Source organism: Quercus suber, unplaced genomic scaffold (assembly GCF_002906115.3).
Source record: "Quercus suber isolate HL8 unplaced genomic scaffold, Cork oak 2.0 scaffold_26, whole genome shotgun sequence".
Lineage (NCBI taxonomy): Eukaryota > Viridiplantae > Streptophyta > Magnoliopsida > Fagales > Fagaceae > Quercus > Quercus suber.
The window spans coordinates 767,652-793,342 of NW_027069491.1; the positions used below are offsets into that span (position 1 = coordinate 767,652).

At 33.9% G+C, this 25,691-nt stretch overlaps 2 protein-coding genes and 1 pseudogene across 2 annotated transcripts; all 3 read left to right on the plus strand.

The window, feature by feature from the left end:
- The first annotated feature begins 2,268 nt into the window (after window positions 1-2,268).
- LOC111994044 (borneol dehydrogenase, mitochondrial) lies at window positions 2,269-2,992 on the plus strand. Its single transcript, XM_024025904.2, has 2 exons — window positions 2,269-2,396; window positions 2,629-2,992. The coding sequence occupies exons 1-2, from the start codon at window positions 2,359-2,361 to the stop codon at window positions 2,990-2,992; spliced, it is 402 nt and encodes a 133-aa protein (XP_023881672.2). The 5' UTR covers window positions 2,269-2,358.
- Window positions 2,993-6,344: 3,352 nt separating this feature from the next.
- On the plus strand, window positions 6,345-11,460 carry LOC111988415 (superoxide dismutase [Cu-Zn], chloroplastic). Its single transcript, XM_024020204.2, has 8 exons — window positions 6,345-6,796; window positions 7,541-7,602; window positions 7,698-7,737; window positions 7,872-7,967; window positions 8,053-8,084; window positions 8,256-8,331; window positions 8,754-8,807; window positions 11,167-11,460. The coding sequence occupies exons 1-8, from the start codon at window positions 6,514-6,516 to the stop codon at window positions 11,193-11,195; spliced, it is 672 nt and encodes a 223-aa protein (XP_023875972.1). The 5' UTR covers window positions 6,345-6,513; the 3' UTR covers window positions 11,196-11,460.
- Window positions 11,461-19,559: 8,099 nt separating this feature from the next.
- On the plus strand, window positions 19,560-25,118 carry LOC112019063 (protein disulfide-isomerase-like; annotated as a pseudogene).
- Window positions 25,119-25,691: the final 573 nt, after the last annotated feature.

Genomic DNA, 25,691 nt, shown 5'->3' on the forward strand with positions numbered 1-25,691 from the left:
AAAATACATAGTAATGTAATGAAATTTATAGTATCTTTAGCATTTTTTTTTTTAGTTTTTTTTTTTCTTCCTATTAGCTAATAAAAAAAAAATGTGGGGCATTCTTCCATTCAGGGCCTCCTAGACTATTGCCTAACTCGGATAATAGTAAATGAAAAAAATGTGGGGGCATTTTTTATATTTACTATTCACGGAATTGCTGTCCACCGACTATCAAATTCAAGCCAGTACAATTTGAAAACCTTGCCCACCAATAATTGATAATAGGTGCGAGTAATGCTGCAACTGCTAGCCTATATAATATATATAGACGTAAATGAAAAAAATGTGGGGGCATTTTTTATATTTACTATTCACGAAATTGCTGTCCACCGACTATCAAATTCAAGCCAGTACAATTTGAAAACCTTGCCCACCAATAATTGATAATAGGTGCGAGAATGCTGCAACTGCTAGCCTATATAATATATATAGACGTAAATGAAAAAAATGTGGGGGCCTTTTTTATATTTACTATTCACGAAATTGCTGTCCACCGACTATCAAATTCAAGCCAGTACAATTTGAAACCTTGCCCACCAATAATTGATAATAGGTGCGAGTAATGCTGCAACTGCTAGCCTATATAATATATATAGACGTAAATGAAAAAAATGTGGGGCATTTTTTATATTTACTATTCACGAAATTGCTGTCCACCGACTATCAAATTCAAGCCAGTACAATTTGAACACCTTGCCCACCAATAATTGATAATAGGTGCGAGTAATGCTGCAACTGCTAGCCTATATAATATATAGACATATGTATGAAAAAATCATTTAAGTTTAAAACAAAAAAAAAAAAAAAAACCCTGTTTAATACAAACTAGAAATGATAATGTTGCAAGCAAGCAAGCAAACAAATTGCGCATTGCGTAGTCCCAAATTATTCCAAAATTTAAATATGTACACTAGCTGCCTCGCAGGATATAATCATATTTAAAGTTCTTTCTTCCAATCACATATTCATTCTTGAAATCTTTTATTATAAGCAGTATGCGGCTATATGCGCAACATATATTCTGACTTCATGATTTATTGTAATGGCCAAAAACCCATAGATGATGAAGTTAATATAACAAATGAAAATATGATATTATTATGAAAAGTCTCATCGAACCAGAGAGTGTGGCATATGTTTTTCGCAGTTTGTGCAAACATGCAGTTGAAGCTAATGATCGCTATCTAGATAAGAGAAAACCAGGGAAAAAAAAAAAGGGAAAAAAAATCTAGAGAGAGAGAGAAAAAAACAAAAATATCTTAAATAAATTTTCCTAGCTTCCTCAGTTAGGAAAACATTGGTGAGTCCTGTGTTCTTTTTACTTCATAGCAAACATGTAGAGATATGGAGAGATGAGATCTCCTCGTCTCAGTTCCTTCCTTGAGATTAGACCACCATTACTTTCAAAAAATGGTAGAAATTACATGCACAAATAAACTCATATGATAAAAAATAAAAATAAAAAAAAATGTAACAAAGTGAAAATAGACGCATGAAAAAAATGTAAGAACTGTGTTCCCTAATCTATATATATTAACGGTCAAGTTTAGAAAAATCTAATTAGATTTTACAATTGAAGTCCAATTTTGTTCTACGTGTTCTAAATTGTTTATTTTTAAAAAGAGTTTTATTTCTTAATTTTGGAGTCAAATGTGAAAGCACATCATAAATATCCATTTAAGTAAGTTATTGCATATAAAAACTAAAAATTCTAGAATTAATAAACATAAAAATAAATAAAAATGTACAATTTACATTTTCTACCTAATAATATTCTTATAAGAGTTTTAAAGAGTTAAAAAAAAATATATATATATATATATATATATATATATAAAAATAACTATCAATAATATTTAAATTATAAAAAAATTATACAATATATCTTAATACATATACCTTTTGAATATATCTATACATAGTATGAAATTAGTAAAAGCGGACCACGTGTTTTTGTTGAAATTGACTATGGTACAAACTTTGATAGAACGCCCAAACTATTCTACCTAACATGACATGGGCCCAGTTCTTGTGGGATGCATTGCTATTTGTCTTGTAAACTAGGTAAACATTTGGACGCAGTTGAAAATTTTGAAATAATTTTATTAGTGGGTCTTATACACTGTTTACAGCTCCCATCCAGCTAAAACATGTTTCTTCAAAAAGAAAAAACACATGTTGTGGGAATGCAGGGGTGGGACATTGCCTCTAGCTATATAAGTTGGTTACATTCAAGGAGAGATCACAAAGCAGTTTGGTGACGGTCTTCGGGTTTCATTTTTCGTTTTTGCAACACATATTCTAACTTCGTCGACCATGGGAAGTTTCTCTTTAGTTTCGGCTGCAACTAGAAGGTATGAAAAATTTTAGCTATCTAGCTTGCCTCTATATGTTTAATTTATTAAAGAACAGCAATATTTTATGAAAATAAATCCTAAATTTCCCTCTCTCAGAGTAAATAATTTTTCTATTTTTGTTACACACTGCATGCATTACCTTGTGGCCGTAACAAATATCTTACGCAGATGTGCCATCTAATTAATGTTGACTAAATTTGAGAGATAATATCATGCAAATATGTCACAGGCTAGAAGGAAAAGTGGCACTAATCACTGGTGGGGCTAGCGGCGTTGGTGAGTCCACTGCAAGAATCTTCTCCAAACATGGAGCTAAAGTTGTAATCGCAGACATCCAAGACGAGTTGGGTCACTCTATATGCAAAGAACTAAATCCTCAATCCTCATCCTTTGTCCATTGTGATGTTACTAAGGAAACGGAAGTAGAAAATGCTGTTAACCATGCTGTTTCCAAGTACGGTAAGCTAGACATTATGTTCAATAATGCTGGTACAGCTGGAGCAGCCAAACTCAACATCCTTGACACCACCAAGGCTGAATTTGAGCAAGTGGTTAGTGTCAACCTCTTAGGTGCTTATGGCATTTTTAGGTGAAGGAATATGCCGACGGTGAATATTTTTTGGGGGGGGGGGGGGGGGGGGGGGTTGGTTTTTAAAAAAAAAATGACTTTCTAAATATAAAATTGAAAGGATAATATAGAATTCTTGGATTTCCGACACCGCACTCAATTTTTGGACTTTAATCAAACTCTTGTTTCTTGGGTTATGCAACAAAACAAAAATGCAAAGTTATTTGCTATGATAACTTGATCGATATGGACTCAGAGAAATCAAATCAGTCTAAATCAACCAAGCTGCACCGTCAACCAAATTGCCCAATGTCCAAGGATCTACATGAGGAATTCAAAGCAAAGAAATTTTGTTGCCACGTCTAATTACACAACTTTGTCTGTGGTGAGTTGTAGTTAGTAGAGGAATGATGGTAGGTCTATGTGCCACACCCTTCCACCAACCACAACTTACCACATGGATAAATTGTGGGCAAAATTGTGTAATTGGGTGTGGCATCAAAATTTTCCTTCAAAGTATTATTGCCTCCATCGAGACCATGACAACCCATTGCTCGTGTTCCTAGTACCATCCCTCATAAGATTTATTTAAGATCAATTTTGATGGAGAAATATTTGTAGATATCAATTAATTTAGGATTGGCGTGGTCATTCGAAATAACCATGAGTTAGTCATAGCATCTTTATCCCTACAACACCCCTAAGCTTATCAATTCGTAGAGATCAAAGCAATAGATACAGCTTGAGCCCTTGAGTTTGGGTTAGAGATTGGTATAGATTGAGCCATTGTGGAAGAAGACTCTAAGGTGGTTATGAAAGCTTTGGTCAATAAGAATAGGGAAATGTCCTCTAATGGTTTGCTAATCGAGGATGCAAGATTCTACTCTAGGTCTTTTACTAAACTGCTCTACTCTCGCACTAAGAGAGATGGCAATTAAATTGCTTATAGTCTACCTAGATATGCAGTTAATATACTAAATTGTACATAATGGATGGAGGATGTTACATCACATGTTTGCTCTATACTCCAAGCTGATATAGTCATTTTGTTTTCATAAAGTTTTCCAATCTTTTCCCTTAAAAAAAAATGTTACGCGTGTATCATGTTTCACAATAAATTTTAGATGATAAGTTATTACTAATTCTAATTTGAACTCACTACTAAAATTACGTTTTTGTCCACTAGTAACAACCTATCACTTAGGATTTGTTATGCAAGTTTTGTGGACATAACATTTTTCTAATGTTAATTTATTTTTTTAATCAACATTTCAAGGGTGACTTTGATCAGTTTAACTCATAAGTAGTCATAACTACCTTATAATCCTTGTGTATGTACAGGTGCAATTAAAAATGGTCACAATTAGATACATACATATAACAATGAAGCATCATATATTTGAATTGAGTCATTTTATATTTTCTAATTAGATACGTGAATTTGCATTTAAATATAACTTACACAACTCTGAAGTCAATTAAAATAAGTTAAATAACACTTAGCATAAAATTAGAATTGATTTAAAATATTCAGACACTTTGCATCAAATTATATGGCAATTAGAAGGACACGTGACATCGAAAATATTGGAAATTGATAGGATACTTGTGATAAAATTGGATTGAACTTAAAATCTAATTTGAATTATTAATTGAGCTCCTAGCCTCCCAATTTAATATATTATATATATGATTTCAAATATTAAAAGCATTTGTGGGGGCCTTTTTTGTGTGCGTTGGGCTAGGATGCCTTCCGCGGTAGTAGGCCCGAGTGTTTTGAGTAAGGGAGTTGAGACCGGTCCAACTGGAACTCAACTTGGGTCGGCTTATGCACAAACGTTGAGTCCAAGTCCAAGGGAAGATGCTGCGAAGTGGGCTTATCCCCTGTTTCTGCCGTAGGAACTTTTCTCCAGTTTCTGCCGCAGGATTGACTTTTCTGCTGCAGAATGAACTATTCTTCAGTTTCTGCCAAGGTTTAACTTTTCTGCTGTACAGCAAAACTTTTTGTCGTGTAGTAAAACCGTCTGCCGTGCAATAAAAGTTTATGCTATGCGGTGAAGTTGCCTGCTGTGCGATAAAGCTTTCTACTATGTAGTAAAGCTTCCTGTCGTGCTTTAAAGCTTCCTGCCATAAAGCCTTGTGCAATAGAGTTGTTTGCTGTGCATTAAAGCTATCTGCTGTGCTTTAAAGCCGTCTGCCGTGCTTTAAAGCCTTCTACAACGCGAATGACCACTCTTTGTTTTTACTGCAGAAACACTTTTTTACTTCCTGCGCATAAACAAATCTAAAACTCAAAGAAAATACCCATCAAACAAATATTAGTTTAAATGGGTTAGCATATTCTCAAATATATACATACATATATGAGTATATATACTTATACGTATTCACATATACATATATAAAATATATTTTTCCAGAACATGAGAAATAATGTATATGTATATATATACTTATGGCAGGATAATGATTAGCTTGTGTCAACAGTAAAATACGTAACAACAAATAAAGAAGAAAGCTTCGGCAGGAAATGGTTTAGCTTGTATAATAATTAACACGGTAAATATAATAAAAATGTACTACGGCAGAATAAATAATACAGCAAGTAAAGACACCACAGCAGGACAACTGATGCGGCAGACGTGATAAAAACGTGCTACAGCAGGATGACTAAATACGGTAGATATAAGTTATAATGAGAGAAATCAAATATATTTTTGCAATCAAAATTAAGTAATAAATCTGCCCATAGAATAAGTAAATCAAGAAGGAACCCAAACTCCAACTTCAACAACCTTATCATGGACTCCTGCCATAAAAGTTGTTCATTTTGGAGAATAGGCCTAAATGGCTACTAGCTATTACTTTTAGAGATTTCAAAGAGTGAGTTTGCTAAGAGGGAGGGAAAAGATGGTCTATTGATGCATGCTCCTATTCTGCCGCGTTTTCTCTCTTCTTTTTTCTTTCTTTCTTCTTTTTTTTCTCCCCTCTGGGTGTTTTTCTTCTTCCCCTGTTTTTCACTAATTCCCCTGTTTTTCCTCCACTTCGGTCCCCTTTTTTCTACCGTGGTTACCTCCCTTTTATAGTGAGCTAATTCAATGAGATTTCTCCCTTTTACCCCTAGGGCTTTACTAACTGTTTTTGGTTTGTTGTGGGCATCATTTCAAGATTACCCACTCACCCATTGGTTGCCCCGACGACTGCCATCTGCTCAGAACATGTTTGTTGCACGACAAAATTCTCTTTGTTTGTTCCTGTTGTATACCTCTACCTCACTACCTAGCTCTATGGCACGCATCAGTGGTCCCAACCATTTATTACTTCTTTTGGATAAGATTTTCAAGCCCATCCAAAAACCAAAGAAAAAAAAAAAAAAAAAAAAAAACCTTAGGCCCAACAACAGATAAACCCCCCATGGTACATACACACAAAAAAACACAGTTGTGAGCTACCACTCACTTCACCAGAAGCTTTGTTCCATCTCATTCTCTGTGGCATTCATTATCATCATCTTCTTCATTCTTCATCTCAACCACAATCCCAAAAATGCAAGCCGCACTGGCAGCCATGGCTGCCCAAACCATCCTCCTCTCTCCTTCTCCTCCTTCCCACTTCTCCTCAAGCTTTCACCACCCACCTCCTTTCCTCAGCTCCTCCACCTTCCGTGGCTCCTCCCTTAAGCTCACTCGCCAATCCCTCACCCTCTCTGTCTCCGCCGCCACAGCTCCCAAACCTCTCACCGTCGTCGCCGCCACCAAGAAAGCCGTTGCCGTCCTCAAGGGCACCTCCGCTGTCGAAGGCGTCGTCACGTTGACCCAAGAAGACGATGGTCTCTCTTCTTTGACTCTCCTCTTTTTATATAAATTCGTTTATCAAATAGATACGAGGGATTGTGAGTGTTATGGTTGTAATTGTTTCTGTTAGTTTTAAGGCTTTCTGGGTTTTTGGTTTCATATTTATTTATTGGCATTTTGAATGAAATGGAAAATTTGGATTAAAAATGGGATTATTATTGTTTATTGTATGTTGAAAAATGGGATTATTTGTACTTACTGGAATGGTGATATTAGGTTTGGTTGGAAGAGTTTTGATGTTTACCTGATATGGAAGTAATGCAGATTTTAATTTTAGTGTTTTCTATTGTTTCTAAGTTGTAATGGTTATCAACCAGAACAATATGCCTGGTAATACTTTTTAAAAGATGTTTTCAGATAACGGAATAATCACACAAATGAGATGTTTTGAATGGTTTTTGTTTCTCCTAAACTGAAGACCGAACATAGTTTCAGGAAGCACCGTTTTGTTTTTCAAAGGGGGAAAACATATGAAAAGAAAAGAAAATACATTTTGAGTTACAACAATAACCAAGCTTTAATCCTGCTCAATGGACTAGTCAGGGTATGTCATATCACATGTATTCTTTTCCTTCATTCTATTCTATCCGGAATCAAACTTATGGTTTTCTTCTTAATTAACATGTCATATTTTACTACTTCTAATAATGTTATAATTTTCAAAAAATTGTAATTAGAAACCATCTTAATGGACGAAAATTGTAATGATTATGCTATAGGTCCCACGACTGTGAAGGTTCGTGTTACTGGGCTTACTCCAGGGCCTCATGGGTTCCACCTAGTAAGTGGTTTTTCATCATTACCATCCATAATCAATGTTTTTGTATGTTCAAAATTTTCTGAATTGTTTTTACTTTTAATTCTTTTCTTGTGCAGCATGAGTTTGGTGACACAACAAATGGGTGCATCTCTACAGGTAGGACTTGATAGTGTTTAGAGTTCAAACTATTAAAATGTAGGTTATTATAATCTTGCAATGGAAGTGTGAAAAGTTTGGTTCTTGGATGGTGCTTTTATGATAATCTGTCCTGTTTAACTTTTAAACAATAGGGGCACATTTCAATCCTAACAATTTGACACATGGTGCTCCTGAGGATGAAGTCCGTCATGCGGGTGACCTGGGAAACATAATTGCCAATGCTGATGGTAATGCCTATGTGGATGTTCTTTGATTCACTTGTATTCTACTTGAACCAAGTAATATATTGTCTCATATCTTTTGGTAATACAGGGGTGGCAGAGGCAACAATTGTAGATAACCAGGTACTGCTTACATCCTTATATTGATTGAGCGATAATGTGTGTTTGTCTTTTGTTTATTTATTATTTCGCATGTGGTCATGTTGGTATGGCTTTTGAATCATTTTACTCTGTTTTTTATATGGGACTGTAGTTCATATTAGAGTATTTACTCTGTTTGGCTAAAATGTGCAGATACCATTAACTGGTCCTAATGCAGTTGTTGGGAGAGCCCTCGTGGTTCATGAGCTTGAGGATGATCTTGGAAAGGGTAAGTATTTATTCATTATCAAGCAATTAGCTTGCAGTCTGCACCTGTGCTTGCAGAGGAATTTGTTCTTGCAAGCTTGAGAGTCTTATATTCGTTATAACTAAAGACTGAACTTGCAACAATGTGTATGGTTTGGGTTTGGGTTTGGGGAAAGGGGAGGGCAGGCCATTAGAGAGGAAATTTACTTTTTATCCACAGGATCTTCTTAACTAACATCACCAGTGGTATATAGCAGTATAAATTAAGGGCATTGTCAAGGAAAAAATGAGTGGACCAGATAGGTTTTAGGTCCCTAAATGGTAGGAGTATCTATTCTCTTAAATGGTTATAGTAAAGTTTTTATTACTTTCTTGGATTCCCTCATGTTGCTGTAAATGTATTGTTTTTTGACCCCTCACTCTTATTTGATTCTGCATCTGCAGGTGGACATGAACTAAGCCTGACCACTGGAAACGCAGGTGGAAGATTGGCTTGTGGTATGCAAAAATTTGGTTTTTATTCATTTTCAGACTCACACCTGGTTTTCTTGCATGTAGAACTTCAAATCAACGATCATCTCTTCTTTGACTCTCCCTCCAATTAATAGTTTCAAGTTAGGAGTATATTGATAACAATCTTATCAAGAATCTTCTTTTGAGTTTTGACATATTGGGTATTTAAATCATTTAGGCACAACATCCTATATACAACGCAGGCATAGCTCTATATTCCTTTTTACTCAATTCCATGAATTTTGTACTATCATGCAACCAAATGATAGCATGAAAGATTTTAAATTCCTTTGAGGATTGTTGGTGCAAGTCTTTTCTTATCCCCCCTCCCCACCCATACATACACTGAGAGTTGGTGAAGACATAGGAGTGAAAAATGGAGTGGGTGGGTTACTTAAGAAAAGAGGTTAGGCTATTAGTGTCTTACTTAATCTTCAGTAAAATTATGAATTAAAGTTGGGAAATCTGTGTCTGTGTGCTTGTGTTAGGCTTTGGGTTAGAAGAATTTGTGGATTTAGGTCTAGTGTTTAGAACTTTGCGAAAAAGGATTGGGTGAGAATGATTAGGGTTTTGGTAAGGAAGTGAATATATTTCATTTAGAGTTGCAAAATAGGTGAGAAGAAAATAAGATAAATGTGTCCACAAGTTGTAGCATGAAAAGTGCATGTGAACACCAATATGATAATGACAGAATGCTAAGGAGAATAGATAGAGGGAAAGAGAACACGCCAGGGGCAACATGCCTCAATAATCAAAACCTCAATTTTTCTATTAATCAACTCCTTGAATTCTTTGAGCGTGTTGAGCATATATATATAGTCACAAACACATAGATGAGGCTGAGATGTTTTTTGTGGTTTTCATGAGTGTTGGGGATGGCTCTAGGTTAGGTAACTCAGGTTTTGGCACAATCTTTGGTTCAGTGATTCTTGTCTTAAGGATATGTACCCCAAGTTGTATAGAGTGGTGGTAGATAAAGATGCTTCTGCTGCCTCTTTTCAAGTGGTGGACGTACTTATAATCCTCACTTTTGTCAGTCTTTCCAAGATTGGGAATTGGAAGTTGTGGATAGTTTCTTCGATTTGTTGTACTCCTACCTTCCTCAAGGCCAATTTGAAGTCTAACCTTCATGGAGGTTAACTGCGAGTGGGAAGTTCAAGGTACGATCTTTCTATGAGAGTCTTTGAGGATCTATAGGAGTTCACTTTCCATGGAGGAGTATTTGGAGTGAAAAGGTTCCTTGTAAAATTTCTTTGTTTGCTTTAACAGTGGCATTGAGTACAATATTGGCAGTGGATAAACTTCGGAAATGCTCCCTTATGATTGTTGATTGTTATTGCATGTGCAACAGTAATGGAGAATCTGTTGATCACCTTCTTATAGTAAAAAATATATTTTTTTTTTTTTTGATAAGAATGTTATATAAACGAACGGCTACTCTATGCATGAAAAACATAGAGCAAACCCAGAAAATACAAGAAGAACAAAACAAAGAGAAAACAAAAAAGAAAACTAGATAACAAATTAATTACAAAAGAGAAAGAGAACTAAGAAAAGAAGGGAGGGAATCACTAGTCATGAGTCCCCAAGCCCAAGACTAATAAAAAAGAGTCCCACTAAAAGAAGCAAGCATCTGATCACCGGAACTATGCAAATCCTCAAAATTCTTTTACATCATTCATTGGAAAGGGAGTTGTAGTCATTTGTGTTAGTCTATTAGGGGTTTGTCTGGGTCATACTTAGACAATGATTTAGTTGTTGGAATGATGGCAAGGAATGTTTCATTTCGTAGGCGTCTGAAGATATGGAATCTACTCCATTGTGTGTGTTGACCATCTGGCGATAGAGGAATAGTAGGACTACTCATTGTAAACTTTATTTGGATGAAGATCAGATACTTAAATAAGTCTGCCTTTCTTTGTATCCTTAGATTATACAAGATCTAATGCCTATACGGTATACACATCCCCCACATCTGACTCATTCCTGAATTCATGTGATGCGGTTAGGAAAGGGAGATTTTAACTTGAGGTGGAAGCTGGGAAAATCTTGTGAGATTTCTTCTGGAATGCTATCCTGCTTATATCTTAGAAATAATTGTCAAACAAAATAACCTCTGGTACTTTAGTCTTTTGAACACTTAACGAATACAATGCCATTATTTGTTGGACTTTCCATTTGGACTACCATAAGGGCATCATTTAAATCTGAGTCCCAATACGTATGTATCATAAGATATATATCCTCTATGTGACATCTGCACTATATATAAACAATTTCATGTTCTGTGTTTCATAATTGCTCGACTTTCTTGTCCGTACTCATTGTGATAATGTCTATGCAGGCGTCGTTGGTTTGACTGTACCAGTGTAATGGCAACTCTTGCTTTGAAAGCAGTTTGTTGTGTGGCGTTGCATGCTTGCTTGCACCAGTTTCTCTTATAGAGCACAATGTTATTTCAAAGCTGAGGGTGTGCTATATAAATTATGGGGACAGCCAGTATTAGTCCTAATGATCCCAGAGATTCACTGTGTTTAAAAATATACCCTACCCAATAAACTCGAGTTGTTTTGTTTGCCTAGTGAATGTGGAGAACTTATTGCTGATGTTTGAATGTGCATTAGAGCTGTGTTCATAATGTTTTTGCTGTCTTCTATTGATTTTTAAGATAGATTTGCGTTCCCCACAGTGAAAACATGGTTAATAAGGCCCAGAATTTACATTTTGGGCCGTTTATTCTTTCTAGAGCGTTTATTTTTCTGCCAGACCCCGCAGTGCATCATGGAAAAGATAACTAAGAAAATTTGTGGAGGCTACCTAGCAAGTGGCAATCACATGATAGAATTAGAATGGCAATGGAAAATAGTTCCTTTGAAATGAGTTGAAGTTTCATTCCAAAATTCTGCTAGTAGAATTGTCTGGGCCGTCCAACTGATCAACATTTATCATACCACATGAGACAATTAAGACCATGATCAAGGATTTTTATGCTTTTTTCCATCTCTTTACATCATGGACATTGTATTATCTGGTTAACGAATTCCCCAAGGACAAAAAATTCAATGCATAGTAATTAGCAAATTTGATGAAAAATGATAAATGTACTACAAATTAGTTCTTTTTATGGATAGAGAAAGACAAATCACTTTTAATATATATAAAAAATCCAAATCTAAGTTAACTTTTGCTCTTTCCCAATAAAAGCGGAACCCAATTGATGCTTTCTTAGCAAATGACGAAAAGTAGCTCTTAACAGAAGCTATAGAAATTTCCACTGGATTTACCAAAAAAAGTAAAAGAACTAAGACAACCAAAAAAAAAAAAAAAAAAAAAACTTTAGATCATGATTTTTAAGTGGCCTTTTAGTTTCTTACTAACTTTAGTTCATGATTTCTCTTTAGCAATTTTGATTGGATACCAAATTGGTTTATGTCATTCTTTAAAGTTATATTTCTTTGCATGGCCAGTCACGACTCACAAGTCTGGAAAAAAAAAAATTAATGACACTAATAATAATAATAAAGACGATTGGAATACCACAGAAGTACAACTTTTTGTTCAAAGGTTTAAAACTTTTGAATTTTGACTTTTTTTTGGACTTCTAACTCGAAGTTTGGAACAAGTAATCTCTTAGACTGTTAGACATATAGTTTGTGACGAATCTAATCCTTTGTTAGTATTTCTATTAAAATCTAATAAATTTAATTATATAATATGCACATGGTAACAATGGCATTTCAAAACTATTTGATAAAATGACCAAAAAAAAAAAAAAAACATTTGCACAACACACGATTAAAATCCATTAAGCTCTAATAGAAAATACTAATAGAATGTTGATTTGTAACAAAGCTAAATCTTTAAGGGGTTAATAGTTCAAATAAATAGTCCAATAACTAACTTAACACTTACATCAAAGTCTAATCAATTGGGACTATGAATTTAGGTTGGGATCTGTTTTACTTTTCTAGAAAAGCAATATTACACAAAAATATATAGGTTACTCTTATTAAGTTATTAGCAAAATGTCTTTCATTTCTTCCTTTTTATTCTAAAATATACCTCATTTTTAATGAGTCAAGAGCCACTAAATAGAAAAAGTGGTTGGTCGTGATTTCTATTTCATTTGTCTCCTAAATTCATATGTAATAAAAGAAATTTTTACATCAAGTACACGTGTTTATGTTGGCCATGCTATCATTCTGATTAGAATAGCCGACCAACCCTAGTTGCTAGAACAAGCAACCTAATTAGGTAAACTATTTTCTCATTTCTCTGCATTTCTAGAACACCAAAAACGCCCTCACAGTACTGTTACTACTGTACAAGTGAGTAAGAGCAGCACAAATTGAAGGTAAGTGAACCACCATTTTAAACTTCATGCTTAGATAACAAGAAGTATATAGACTATATATTCTCTTTGACATAAATGTATTATGTAATGCAGAACCAAACACATGTTCAATATTTTAACAATGACCCATGTGTATTTTTGAAGCATTAGTTTGCAACGAGGTCTTTAATTTGGTGGCCTCTTTATATATGATTATTTCTCCTTTTAAATGCATCATCAAATGCTAAAAGTAAACCTTAAGTTTTGGATTCTGATTCTACCAGCGCATGTATACATTTGCATAAAGAAGCTAATAAGTATATGGGAATGGGTTAGCTATTAATATACTAATATGCATAATTGGCTTGTTTCAATAAACAATAATGTTTACGCAATCTATAGTTTTTATAATAAAAGTGGTAACAACGATGGATTTAGGTGAAAATGATGTTGTAGTGTCTTATATCAGTAGTTTGAACCTCACCTCTTTCCTATAATATATGTTGCTCCAATAACATTTAATCTCATTTCAATGGATGTGAAATGTTAAGTTACTAACATCAACATTAGTCTTCAATGTATGATGTTAAGTTAGTTCACGAGACAAGTGTGAGAGTGAAAGAAGTGAAACAAAAAAAATATATGTATAGGTGTTTGACTGTTTGTAAACCTAATTCATCAGGGTAGTGTAGTTGGCATAGTGTAATTGTCATTAAAGGAGAATGGAGCTGAAGTGATAGCTACCCTAGTCTTCAATTTTGTTGATTTTCTTTCTTCTATGTGCATTGGTTGCAACTTCTGAAAGTGGTTTTCCAACGCATCAATACTACTAGCTAACAACAAAGACATCACTACCACTGCCACTTCTACTACCCATGCTAGCTAGTACTAAACCACTGTGTGACTGAGAGAGAGAGATCAGATAGAATAGTACTTTCTGCTATTCATTTCGTGAAGCTTTTTTTTCTTCCTATTTCTTGTTTGGTTCTGTCTCACTCTTGTAGTATGGTGTAACCACTTCTAGCTGATGCTTACAGACAAGAAAGTTAGATTGATATCATTAAAGGCTCCAATGGTATTCACAAGAAGTCAGCGTCTTATCTTTGGCTTTGGTGTGTGCATGTCGGTGTGTGTCAATGAGCTAACTGTAAGCGTTGGATCTTCTGCAAGAGCTTTCACTATCAAGAAATGTGATTTACATTTAGAACTTTTAATGGCAAGATGAAATTCACAGCTTTTTTGACTTAAGAAAACAGCTAAGTTATACCCCAAATTGATTGCAAACAAATTAAGAAGGCATGTTCGATTAAGTAGCTGAACATTATTTATTTGGTAGCAACTAATAGAAAAATCAATGTTAATAAGGACTATGGCCTATGGGCCCTCTTTGTTATCAAATCCATCTTTCATATTTTACTATCTTTTTCACCATTTATTGAAATTTGTGGACTTTGAACCAACCAGTCTACCACTATTATCACTTTTTTAATTACCAATCAATTACTGCCCCTTATTATATTCATGAAATATTGGAAGCTATCAAATTGAAAGCTAATTTGTTGTTTGTATTAATATATTGAAAGTTTACTTGACTGATAATTTCAACCAATTGATTGTAGATTTGTAGTCGGTGGGTTTACAAAGGCCACAGAAGTCAAATGACAGTTAGATGGAAGAAAAAGAGCTTAGAGATAGTTTAGAAGAAGTGACTTGGAGAGTACCCCTTAGGCTCTAACTGAAAAGGATGTGACATGCTTTTGAGTAAAGCATAAACCAAGCCACACAGGATTGTGCAGTTGAGGAGAAAAAAAATGATAAAAATTCAGTTTGAAGAAAGCATTCAGCAATTTTCTTTTCTGTTAAATGCAGCCAATTATAAAGATGTAATTAATTCTCTGTTAAATTGAGATTACACAAATGATCACTTGCTAGGCCATCGACTTCATTTCTGATTTCAAGAGTTTGTAGATGTATGAGTTAGTGATAGAAATACAAATAGGTTATTATTATTATTATTATTATTTTTAAGTAAAACACTCTTAATAACTTGCATTAATTAGTTTGTTGCAGTGCTCAAGGATGATTCGAGTCCACTCATCAATAACAACCAAATTAATAAGCTCACAATATTATAACAAAGAGTAGTGTTATATGGTAGAGAATATTGAGCTTACAAACTAATGAGTCACCAATCATAAAAACACCATTCAAATATTCACTTATGAAGTGGTTGAAGCTCATTAATTATATTCATTGTCACATCAATTTGTAATTTGTAAAAATCGATTAGTGTCTTAGTTTGATGATAAGAAACTGATGCCACAAGTTGAAACTTTAAAAAAAAAAAAAATTATAATTAGTAAGTTTTATACAGTAAAATTTGTATTGTTGTAGAACTTTTAGAATCTTCCTATTACAAACCAAAAAGCATTAATCAATTAGATAAAGTAATCTTATTGGCCCGTTACTTTGAATATTAGACAGCATGTCTCATACTCAAATTAATAAATATCATTTGCAAGTATTTGCTTGTGGAACCTCAATATCCACAGGTTTATTAGCTCCAAGCCAAGCCAAGCTCAAACTTTTTAGCTTTCCCACAATCTCAAGCTCAAACACTGTTTTTAGGTTTATTACGAGTTCAAGCCAAGCTTGAGCTTTTGACTTTTCCTAATAAGCCAAGCTTGAACATGTATTACTCGACAAAGTTCAGCTCATTTACAGCCTTCCAAAGAGTTCGGCGAAAAACCTCTTCGTGACCCTCCAAGTCGAAATCAATCCATTAGAGAATAAGTTGGAGTACACGAATAACAAAAGACCCTCCAAGCCTAGTTTACCCAATGTACTTGAGCCCTCCAAGCTCTTACTACCAACGGACTTCTCAGAGTCTTGTCTTCTTTAGCTTTCTGGATCTCGCAATTCAGCCTGATTGCATCCGCCAATGAATGACTCCTTCCAATGCTTCCCGGCAGCACCAAAATCTCACTTATCACTCAGAATGAGTGTGGTAAGTGTTTAGGCTAACAATCTCTCAAGGATCTAGAAATGGAGAGGTAGGAGTTTGAGAAAAACTACAAGAAAATGTGTAAATGATTGTGAATATAACAATCTTTAACTCTCAAGTGTATTTGCTAGGGTTTTCTCTCTGAAAAATATTCCTTACAATTCGTGAGTAATAAGGGTATATATAGTGTTGGTAAAGGATTTGGTAGAGCAACACAACTTTTTGCCAAACAGACAATTTCGCGGGTTGGCCCTTCTCGCGAAACACTTGTGAAATTCACAGTCTGGCATGACTCTTCAGCTTCTAGTCATGTACTTCACATGTGGCCTTTTCGCAGGTTGCTTCTCGTGAGCTAGTCACGAATTCCATTGATTCATCTTTTGAAGCTTGATTCTTCACCAATTTCTCACATTCATCCCTTACAAATAAACCCATATACATACAGAGAAAATGATTGAATAAATTACAATCAAATTTGGCATGGAATTAAAGTCAACACAAGATAGTTGGAAATCACAACTTTACATTATGGTTGAATAAGAGATCTAGATTTCAATTCCCGTCTACACTAAAAACCGATTGGTGCCTTGGATTGATGATAAAGAGCTATCATTAAAAGCGGACGTCATAGGTTATAACTCTCTCTAAAAAAAAAAAAAAAAAAAGGTAGGACTAGGAAGTGACATACTAACAAGACAAAGATAGGTATAAAATAATTTATAATGAGTACCAAAGTTATGTATATATATATATATATATATAAATAGAGGTAATACATAGATAGAGGTGCAATGATTTAGTTACCAAAGTAACAGATTTACAACAATTAATAACGATACGAAACTTCACAATAAATAATGAAAAGNTAAATGGCAATTGGCACATACAATATGGCTAGTTGCTTCGCATGGATTTTCATTACCCTGCTCTGCAAAAATAGGATAGACATTTGAAATGGGTGCTCCAGTTATAATATAGATCATGAGCGATATGAAAATGGATTGAGTAATCTCTTCCTTTATTCAAGAAAAAAGGGTATTTATAGTTTGCATGGTTAGTCTTTTACAACAATAGATTTCAAATGTAAAGGTGTATTTAGTACCGTGTTATTTAAATTTTAAATGAAGTGACACTCTGTATACTGATAGAATTTATAAAATAAAAAAAATTCAATAAAATTTCAATGGTAAAAAATGGATTTTCTCTATTTCACATTCACTTAAAATAGAGTGAATCCTTAACGTATGATAAATAGTCTTTTATAGAATAGTGCCATTTTTTTGAAACAATATAATAGAACTATTTTGTTGATTTAACAAACTGAGAAAAAAATTTAAATATTTTTTACCTTTAATTCATACAAGAAAAAATATTTGTTTACACTCGTTTACATCCATTATTTCATACACATATTCACAATTGATGTGAGAATGTTTACATTTTAACACCACTAAATAAATAAATATATGAAGAAAGATGTGAAATAATTAATGAATATGTATGGAAATCATAACTCTTCCTAACAAAATTTGAATAAAAAATAACTAGGACTTTTCACCTTAAATTGATATTTCAAATATCACACCCATGACCCATCATCACATGCATATATGTACCCAACTCCTCTACTTTCCTTTGCCTCCTTCTAAGTGGGGACTTCGTGATCTATACACTTTTTTTTTACATTTAATTAAACTTAGATATCTTTGTATTATGAGTCACCTTAACAATCACGTTGTCAAGGCATGCTAGCTTGTTTAGTAACAGCCAAGAAACATTGCGATAGACTCGTGCTTGTTCACTTGTTTGTGTGTCTAGTGGCAAGCTTGTGTACAAACAAGAAAAGTGTCTGTTTGTTTGTCATGTTCTAAGGGTTCTTAATTACAACCAACCTAATCTTTATTTATGAGTGGCTCAAAAAACTTCTCGGTCTCTCTCTCTCTCTCTCTAATCAGTGACGTTTAGACTTTAAACCCATTAAGTGGAGTGAGTACTAAGTTCACTAGTCCACTGCATGTAGTATTTTACTCCTAAAAATAAAATAAAATTGTGTTATTAGAGTAGTGCACTACCGTGTAACATGTGTTACATGGTTGACTATATTGAGCTTACAAACTGATGTGTCACCAATTATAAAAAGACAATTCAAATATTCACTTATAGTGGTTGAAATTCATCAATTACATTCATTATTACATCAATTTGTAATTTGTAAAAATCTATTGGTGTCTTTGTTTGATAATAAGAAACTATCATCGGAAGCTCCTATTGTAGTACTTTTAGAATCTTCCTACTACAAACCATAAAGCATTAATCAATTAGATAACGTAATCTCATTGGCCTGTTACTTTGAATAAATATCATTTGCAAGTATTTTTAGTCTTTTACAGTAATAGATTTCAAATGTCAATGTGTATTTAGTATCGTGTTATTTAAATTTTAAATGAAATGACATTCTATATATTGTTAGAATTAAAAAAAAAATCAATAAAATTTTAATGGTAAAAAATGGATTTTCTCTATTTTACATTCACTTAAAATAGAATAAATCCTTAACGTATGGTAGATAGTCTTTTATAGAATAATGTCATTTTTTTTTGGGATAATATAATAGAACCCTTTTGTTGATTTAACAAATTGAGAAAAAAATTTAGATATTTTTTTAACTTTAATTCATACAAGAAAAATATTTGTTTACACTTGTTTATATCCACTATTTCACACACATATTCACAATTAATGTGAGAATGTTTACATTTTAACACCACTAAATATATATATATATATATATATGAAGAAAGATGTGAAATAATGAATATGTGGAAATCATAACTCTTCCTAACAAATTTTGAATAAAAAATAACTAGGACTTTTCACCTTAAATTGATATTTCGTATGTCACACCATGACCCATCATCACATGGATATATGTACACAACTCCTCTACTTTCCTTAGCCTACTTCTAAGTGAGGACTTCGTGATCTATACACTTTTTTTTTTACATGTAATTAAACTTAGATATCTTTGTATTATGAGTCACCTTAACAATCACGTTCTCAAGGCATGCTAGATTGTTTAGTAACAGCCAAGAAACATTGTGATAGACTCGTGCTTGTTCACTTGTTTGTGTGTCTAGTGGCAAGCTTGTGTACAAACAAGAAAAGTGTCTGTTTGTTTGTCATGTTCTAAGGGTTCTTAATTACAAGAAACTTCACAATAAATAATGAAAAGGAAGTTTCTCAAAAAAAAAAAAAAAGAAAAAAAAAAAGAAAAGGAAGAATATATAGATTCACTACCACATGATCATAACAGGAATGCAAACAGGGATGTAACCAAAACATGATTAACAGCGCCATATCTAGTGTATTGGCCCTATTGGGTCCGCAAGAGTAATGTCCCATGTATCGGCCATATAGGAGAGGGTCACTTATTGATAGTGGCCCTGCCTACGCTTCTGTTAATAGGAATGTGAAGGGGTGATCACAACATAATAAATCTCACGCACCAAAACCCTTAGGGATAATGATAGCTTCCCATGTAGATGTTTGGCTTAGTGAAAAGATATAAAATTTAAAAAGTTTACATCCATTCAGAGGGATTGTCATCCTTCTTTGGGACCAACAATACCGTGTTTGGTGAGTTAGTAGTCCTCTAATAGTAAAAGTCAGTGATTTACTGAGAGCAGCCTATTCTGAACATTTTTAGCTATACTGAGCATTTTTGGCTATAAGAGTCAATATGACCTCAAGTTTATCCCCTGTATTTATTTCTTGCACATTTTACATTTAATTTAACCATCATTCAAACTGTTCTATACTTTAAATGATCCTTCAAGAGTTTATGCTTAATTAGATTCTTGTTCAAACTTGTGTGATTAAAACAATGCTTGTGTTCAAGCATGTGTATTAGCTACCACAGTGTTTCAGTAGAGATTTTTTGTTTTTGTTTTTTTCCTTGAGTTTGATTCCTGTGACCTGTGTAGTCTTATCTCTCATTCAGAAGTTTAAATTATTATTTTCTTGTTTGTTTTGTTAGGTGGGTTGGGCTCATATTTCAGTCTAATATATCTTTCCCTTCCCTCGTGCAGGTGTAACTTTTCTATGAAACTTGCTCCAGAGGTAATTAATTTCTTTTCTCATTAGGTTAAAGTCATAGTTGTCCCCGTTCTTCGCAAATGTAGGCCAAGTGCATTCTTAATTGAATAAAATTTTTTCAAATGCAAATCTTGTAATTTGTAGTATGAAAAAGCTGCTTCCATTTTGAGTAGCCATGACCCTCCAGTCATTCTGGCAAAAATAGATGCAAATGATGAAGCAAATGAGGCACTTGCAGATGAATTTGACATAAGGGCTTTCCCTACTCTTAAGATTTTAAGAAATGGAGGAAAAATATTCAAGAATATAAAGGCCCTCATGAAGCTGATCATATAGTAGCTTACATGAAAAAGCAAGTTGCACCTGCATCAGTTGAAATAAAATCTGTGGAAGATGCTGCTAGCCTTATTGGCGAAAACAAGATCTTAATTGTAAGAATTTTTGGTTTTAGTTTCAGCTTCTGTTTCTTCCCTTGGCAGGTCCACTTTGTACCAATAATGTGTGTCCAATTCAACAGTTTGGAATTTTTCCACAATTCTCGGGGGAGGAATTTGATAACTTCACTGCTTTAGCAGAAAGTTTGCGTTTTGACTATAAGTTTGGTCGCACTTTGGATGCCAAACTCCTTCCAAAGGGTGGATCTTCAGTGGACAGGCTAACAGTGAGATTGATAAAACCATTTGACGAACTGTTTGTTGATTTCCAGGTACTGTGGAATGCAATTTGATTACATAGATCTTATGGCATTTGGTACACTTCTTAATATGATGAACAATTTTTTTTATGCCTTATTGTTTCCAGGATTTTAATGTGGATGCTTTGGTGAAGTTTATTGAAGAAGCTAGTTTGCCTATTATGACTCTTTTCGACAAGGATCCAAGTAACCATCCATTTGTTATCAAGTTCTTCAACAGCCCTAATAACAAGGTCACAAAATTTATTTTTGTGCTGAATGAAACTGTTATATACTATTTCCTTTCTTATTTTAACTGGTTGTTGCTGGGTGTGGATGTGCACTTACATGTTTTTCTAGGGTCTGGTTATCCCCATTGCCCTTATTCAAGTCTGCAGCCTTTCAGTTTTTTAATATTTGAAATTCCATTTGCCTTTTTTCCCTATTGTGCTTTCTTGGTCTACAAGAGTGCATTTTTATATGGAAAAATTCATCCAATACATTTTTTTTTTTTTTTTTTGCCTAATATCATTACTTATTTTTTATGTGCTAATAGTTAAAAATAAATAAAGAAAGATAAAATAAAAGCGGTTATACTAGTACTAGTACACAAGGCTCCCACTTTTGTGAGATCTGGAGAGGTGGTTGGTAGGTAGCCTTACCCCCAGTAACCTTACTAATAGTTTCCTTCTTTATTTTTGGGGGACATTGGTAGGTGATGCCATTTTTGGACTTCACTGGCGTTCATGTTGATAATTTCAAGTCAAAATTTCATGATGTTGCTTTGCACAACAAAGGAAAGGGCATAAGCTTTCTAATAGCTGATGTTGAGGCGAGCCAAGGGCCACTTGAGGTTATTGTTTTTCCAACCCACCCATTTTTATTGTTATTTTTTAATAGCCTACTCTTTTGGTATGTTTACTTTGTATTTGGTTTGGGCGGGCAGTACTTTGGATTCAAAGATGACCTGGTACCTCTCCTCTTCATACTAAAAAATGATGGTCAGAAGTACCTTAAACCAAACTTGGAGCCTGAACATATTGCACCTTGGTTGAAGCAATACACGGCAATGCTCTCCTGCTTCTGTTGCCACTAATATGATTCATATTAGTGATGCATTATTCTTCACCTCATGAATGTAGTTTGTTCCATTCTTGACTTGAAAAATCTTGCACTGTTGTTTTATTGCTTGATTTTTTGTCTTATTCATTAAAAAAATTTCTGATTTCCAATGTGGCCATGTTTCAGGATGGAAATTTAAAGCCATTCATAAAGTCACAGCCCATTCCTGAAACTAATATTGAGCCTCTGAAAGTGGTTGTTGCTGAAAGCCTACATGACATGGTTTTCAACTCTGGAAAGAATGGTCTGTCTTTATTAGTGTTTCATTAGTTGCATCATTCAAAGTTTATTCCTATAGTTGTTTGAAACCGCACAATTTGAAATTTTTAGAAATTTCTTCCAAAAAGAGCTGTTGAATGGATTTTCTAAAACCTAATTGAAAAGCTAATGATCTCTACATATGAGTTGGGACTAGACCAGCCCCACTGATGTCAGTGATATCTGTTTCGTTTTCACTTTGATTATTATTACTATTTTTTTCATAAAACATATCATTTATCAGTATTAATAATAATATCTGATTTATGCCCATGCAGCCAGAAAGACATATTGTAACTCATGCAATCTCACTTTTATAAAATAAAACCCTTAATTAGAGTGCCATAAATTACCATTTTAACAGTGCTGTAAAAGTCCCACTATGAAGTATTCTGAACCTACTTGTTTTAAGTTAAAGAAATTAGCCTTCACTTTTCTGATGCAGGACTAATTAGATATAATATTTCTGTCTGTACTTGTGGTGGGATTTTGGGTAGGAAAAGTTATGATTTTGGGAGTTGTTATGGTGAGGAAAGGCTATAGTTAAGGTTTGTAGGTTGAAATAGGGTTTGAAAAGGTTTCACATTTGGGGGGTAGTACAGACTCCGAATTTAGAAATCTGCTTACTGGAAATTGTTAACAGCAACAATATTAGGATTTAAGTGTTGTTTCAAGGGGTTCTTGGGTGTCTGTTTGTTAGAGAAAGTATGTGAATTTTGGAGTTTTGATATGTAAGGAGAAGAGAGAGACAGAAGTTTGTTATTGTTTAAAGGTAATGAAAACAATGACTGAATAGTAACAGTGAGGCAAAGAATAAGAAGAGAGAAAACTCTAGGCATGCATTTTTCAATAAAGCAATTTAATCATAATTTCATTTAAGAAATATCAATTCTTTGTGTACATTGATTGAATGCAATATATATGAGAATTCTTTCTTATAAAAGTAGCATTAAGACTTCTAATTTAACTACTAAACTAAGGACCATTGAATTCAAAATAAAGACCAAATTGGTCCCAAAGTAGAGATCCCTAGAAAGTTTTATGCTTGAATTAGTTGCCAGAATATCCTTAATGTAATACAGTCAAATATGGATTGGGCTTAGGCCTTATGCAATTGTTTGCAAAAATTCGTTCAGCGATTGAAAGTTGAATCTTTTCTGAACTGCTTTTTTTGTAAGCAAATTGGTGTTGTGAGAGTTTTAAATTAACTTCCTTAAAATAGCATTATGATGACACAACAAGTTTATAAATGTGTTAAATTTGTGTCTTGTGAGGACGGCAATGATTTGTTATATAGGCAAATATATTGAAATAGAGTAAATATTATATTTTCTTTATCTTGATAACTCTCCACCTTTCTGCCTCAACAATTCCTTAATGCTTATTATGGAAAAGAAAAAATATTAATGGTTTTTACTTGTTCTACTCACAGTTCTGCTAGAGTTTTATGCACCCTGGTGTGGACTTTGCAAGAAACTGTCCCCAATTTTGGAAGAAGTTGCTGTCTCATTTGAAAATGATACTGATGTTCTCATTGCAAAGCTGGTAAGAATCTTTTTTTTTTTCCAGTCATGTATTCCAAAGACAGTTCATTTGCCCATTTGTACATAACTAATACTTCAGATTGTGCTACTAATTTTGTGGTATTTGGTTTAAATCTTTGTTCTTGTTGTCATGGAGCACAGATTTTTCCACAGCACTTTACAACATTTTGCCCCTGTAGGCCATCGGTGAAAATAGGTTAAGTAGTTGAAACCAAAGCATCCATATTTAATGCATTTTGAGGCTAACAGCTTGCAGCTTTGCACAACTTGAGCCTCAAGGAAAGAGCACTGAAGCCGAAACGTTGAGACAAAGTGATTTAGGATTAAAATTTAGCTACAGACCCAAGAATCAGTGAAAAACAGACATCCAATCTACACGTTGTAACTTGTCTTTTTGTCTAAACCATTTTCCTTCCTTGCTGATCAAACCCAGTATGAACTCACAGTAAAAATAAGCATAAAAAATAAAAAAATGTTTTAACCTTTGTGTTGCATTCATTTATCCCTTTGAGATTGGTCAATCAAAGTTAATAAACATGTTACATCAAGTTTTATACTAGTCACATAGCGTTTCATATAACTTATGTCTATTCTTTGTTACCTATATTTTTGATATTTCTAAACATGTTAGATCCATAATAGCTAACTTTTATACAATTACTGACTGCTATTCTAATTGGTCATCTACTCACCTGTCTGATCTGTTTTGTTAGATACTTTAACTTCAGTTAATTCTATCACGTTTCTAGTACTTCTTCAGTCTCATATTCATTCTTAATTGGTTTTGATTTTGAGTTGTTTTGATCTTACTACTGCCAAGGATGCGACTGAAAATGACATCCCAAGTGATAACTTTGAGGTACAAGGTTACCAACTTTGTACTTCAAATTTACCAGTGGTATCCTGTTGAAGTATGATGGGAATAAAACAAAGGAGGAGATCATTGATTTTATTCAGAAAAATCGGGACCAGACAGTCCAAGTCCAACCAGATACGACAGTGAATGATGAACTGTGATTAAGGTAAGTACTAACATTTTTTTATGCTTTAATTTATCCAATGAAGTACTGGAATCTTAAGATGAAACTAGTGACTTCTGAGTCCTATTTTAATGTTCTTTTACACCTTGAAACTATATTAGTATATTGGCTACCATATTTATGTCTGGAACACAGGCCATCATGCTTGGCTAAAGTGTATTCTTCAAATATGTAAAAATCTATGCAGTGTATACCTCCATCAGCACAATCTGATTTTTCTTTCTTTATTTATGCCGTGTAAGATATGTTATTTAATGGATGTGTACTTAAGAATTCTATTTGCCTGTTTCCTTGTAAATGTTGCAGTAGTGCTTCCAACTATAAGAGGAGATACTTGTATGGCGGATTTTACTTGACAACATTAGCGAGTCTTCACAATCTTTTTGCAGTAGGAAGAAAATAAGAGATGCGAGACAGTCTCAAGTAGTGCTACATGTAATTCTCAGTTTTTCCATTATCAAAAAATCCTTAGTTTTGCCATAGTTTCTGTAGGGTCAGTTTTTGCAGCCTAAGTCCAAAAAGGTATGGGTCCTTGGCCCACCGAGCCCAAAACAATAAATTTTGTAGAGAGTGGGTGAAAGAGCTAGGCTAATAATGAAAATAACAATATCAAACAGCGATGCGAATGGGAAGATTTGGATTAATGTGCTCTCGGACTAATATGAATACTCCGTCCGAAGAGATGTTTTTCATTGATCATATAAGGTTACAATTCCTGGGGCTACAACTATCTCATATATCCTCTTCCTCTCCTATTTTTCGATCCCCCTCTATCAGAGGTACCCTTCCCTTATATAGCA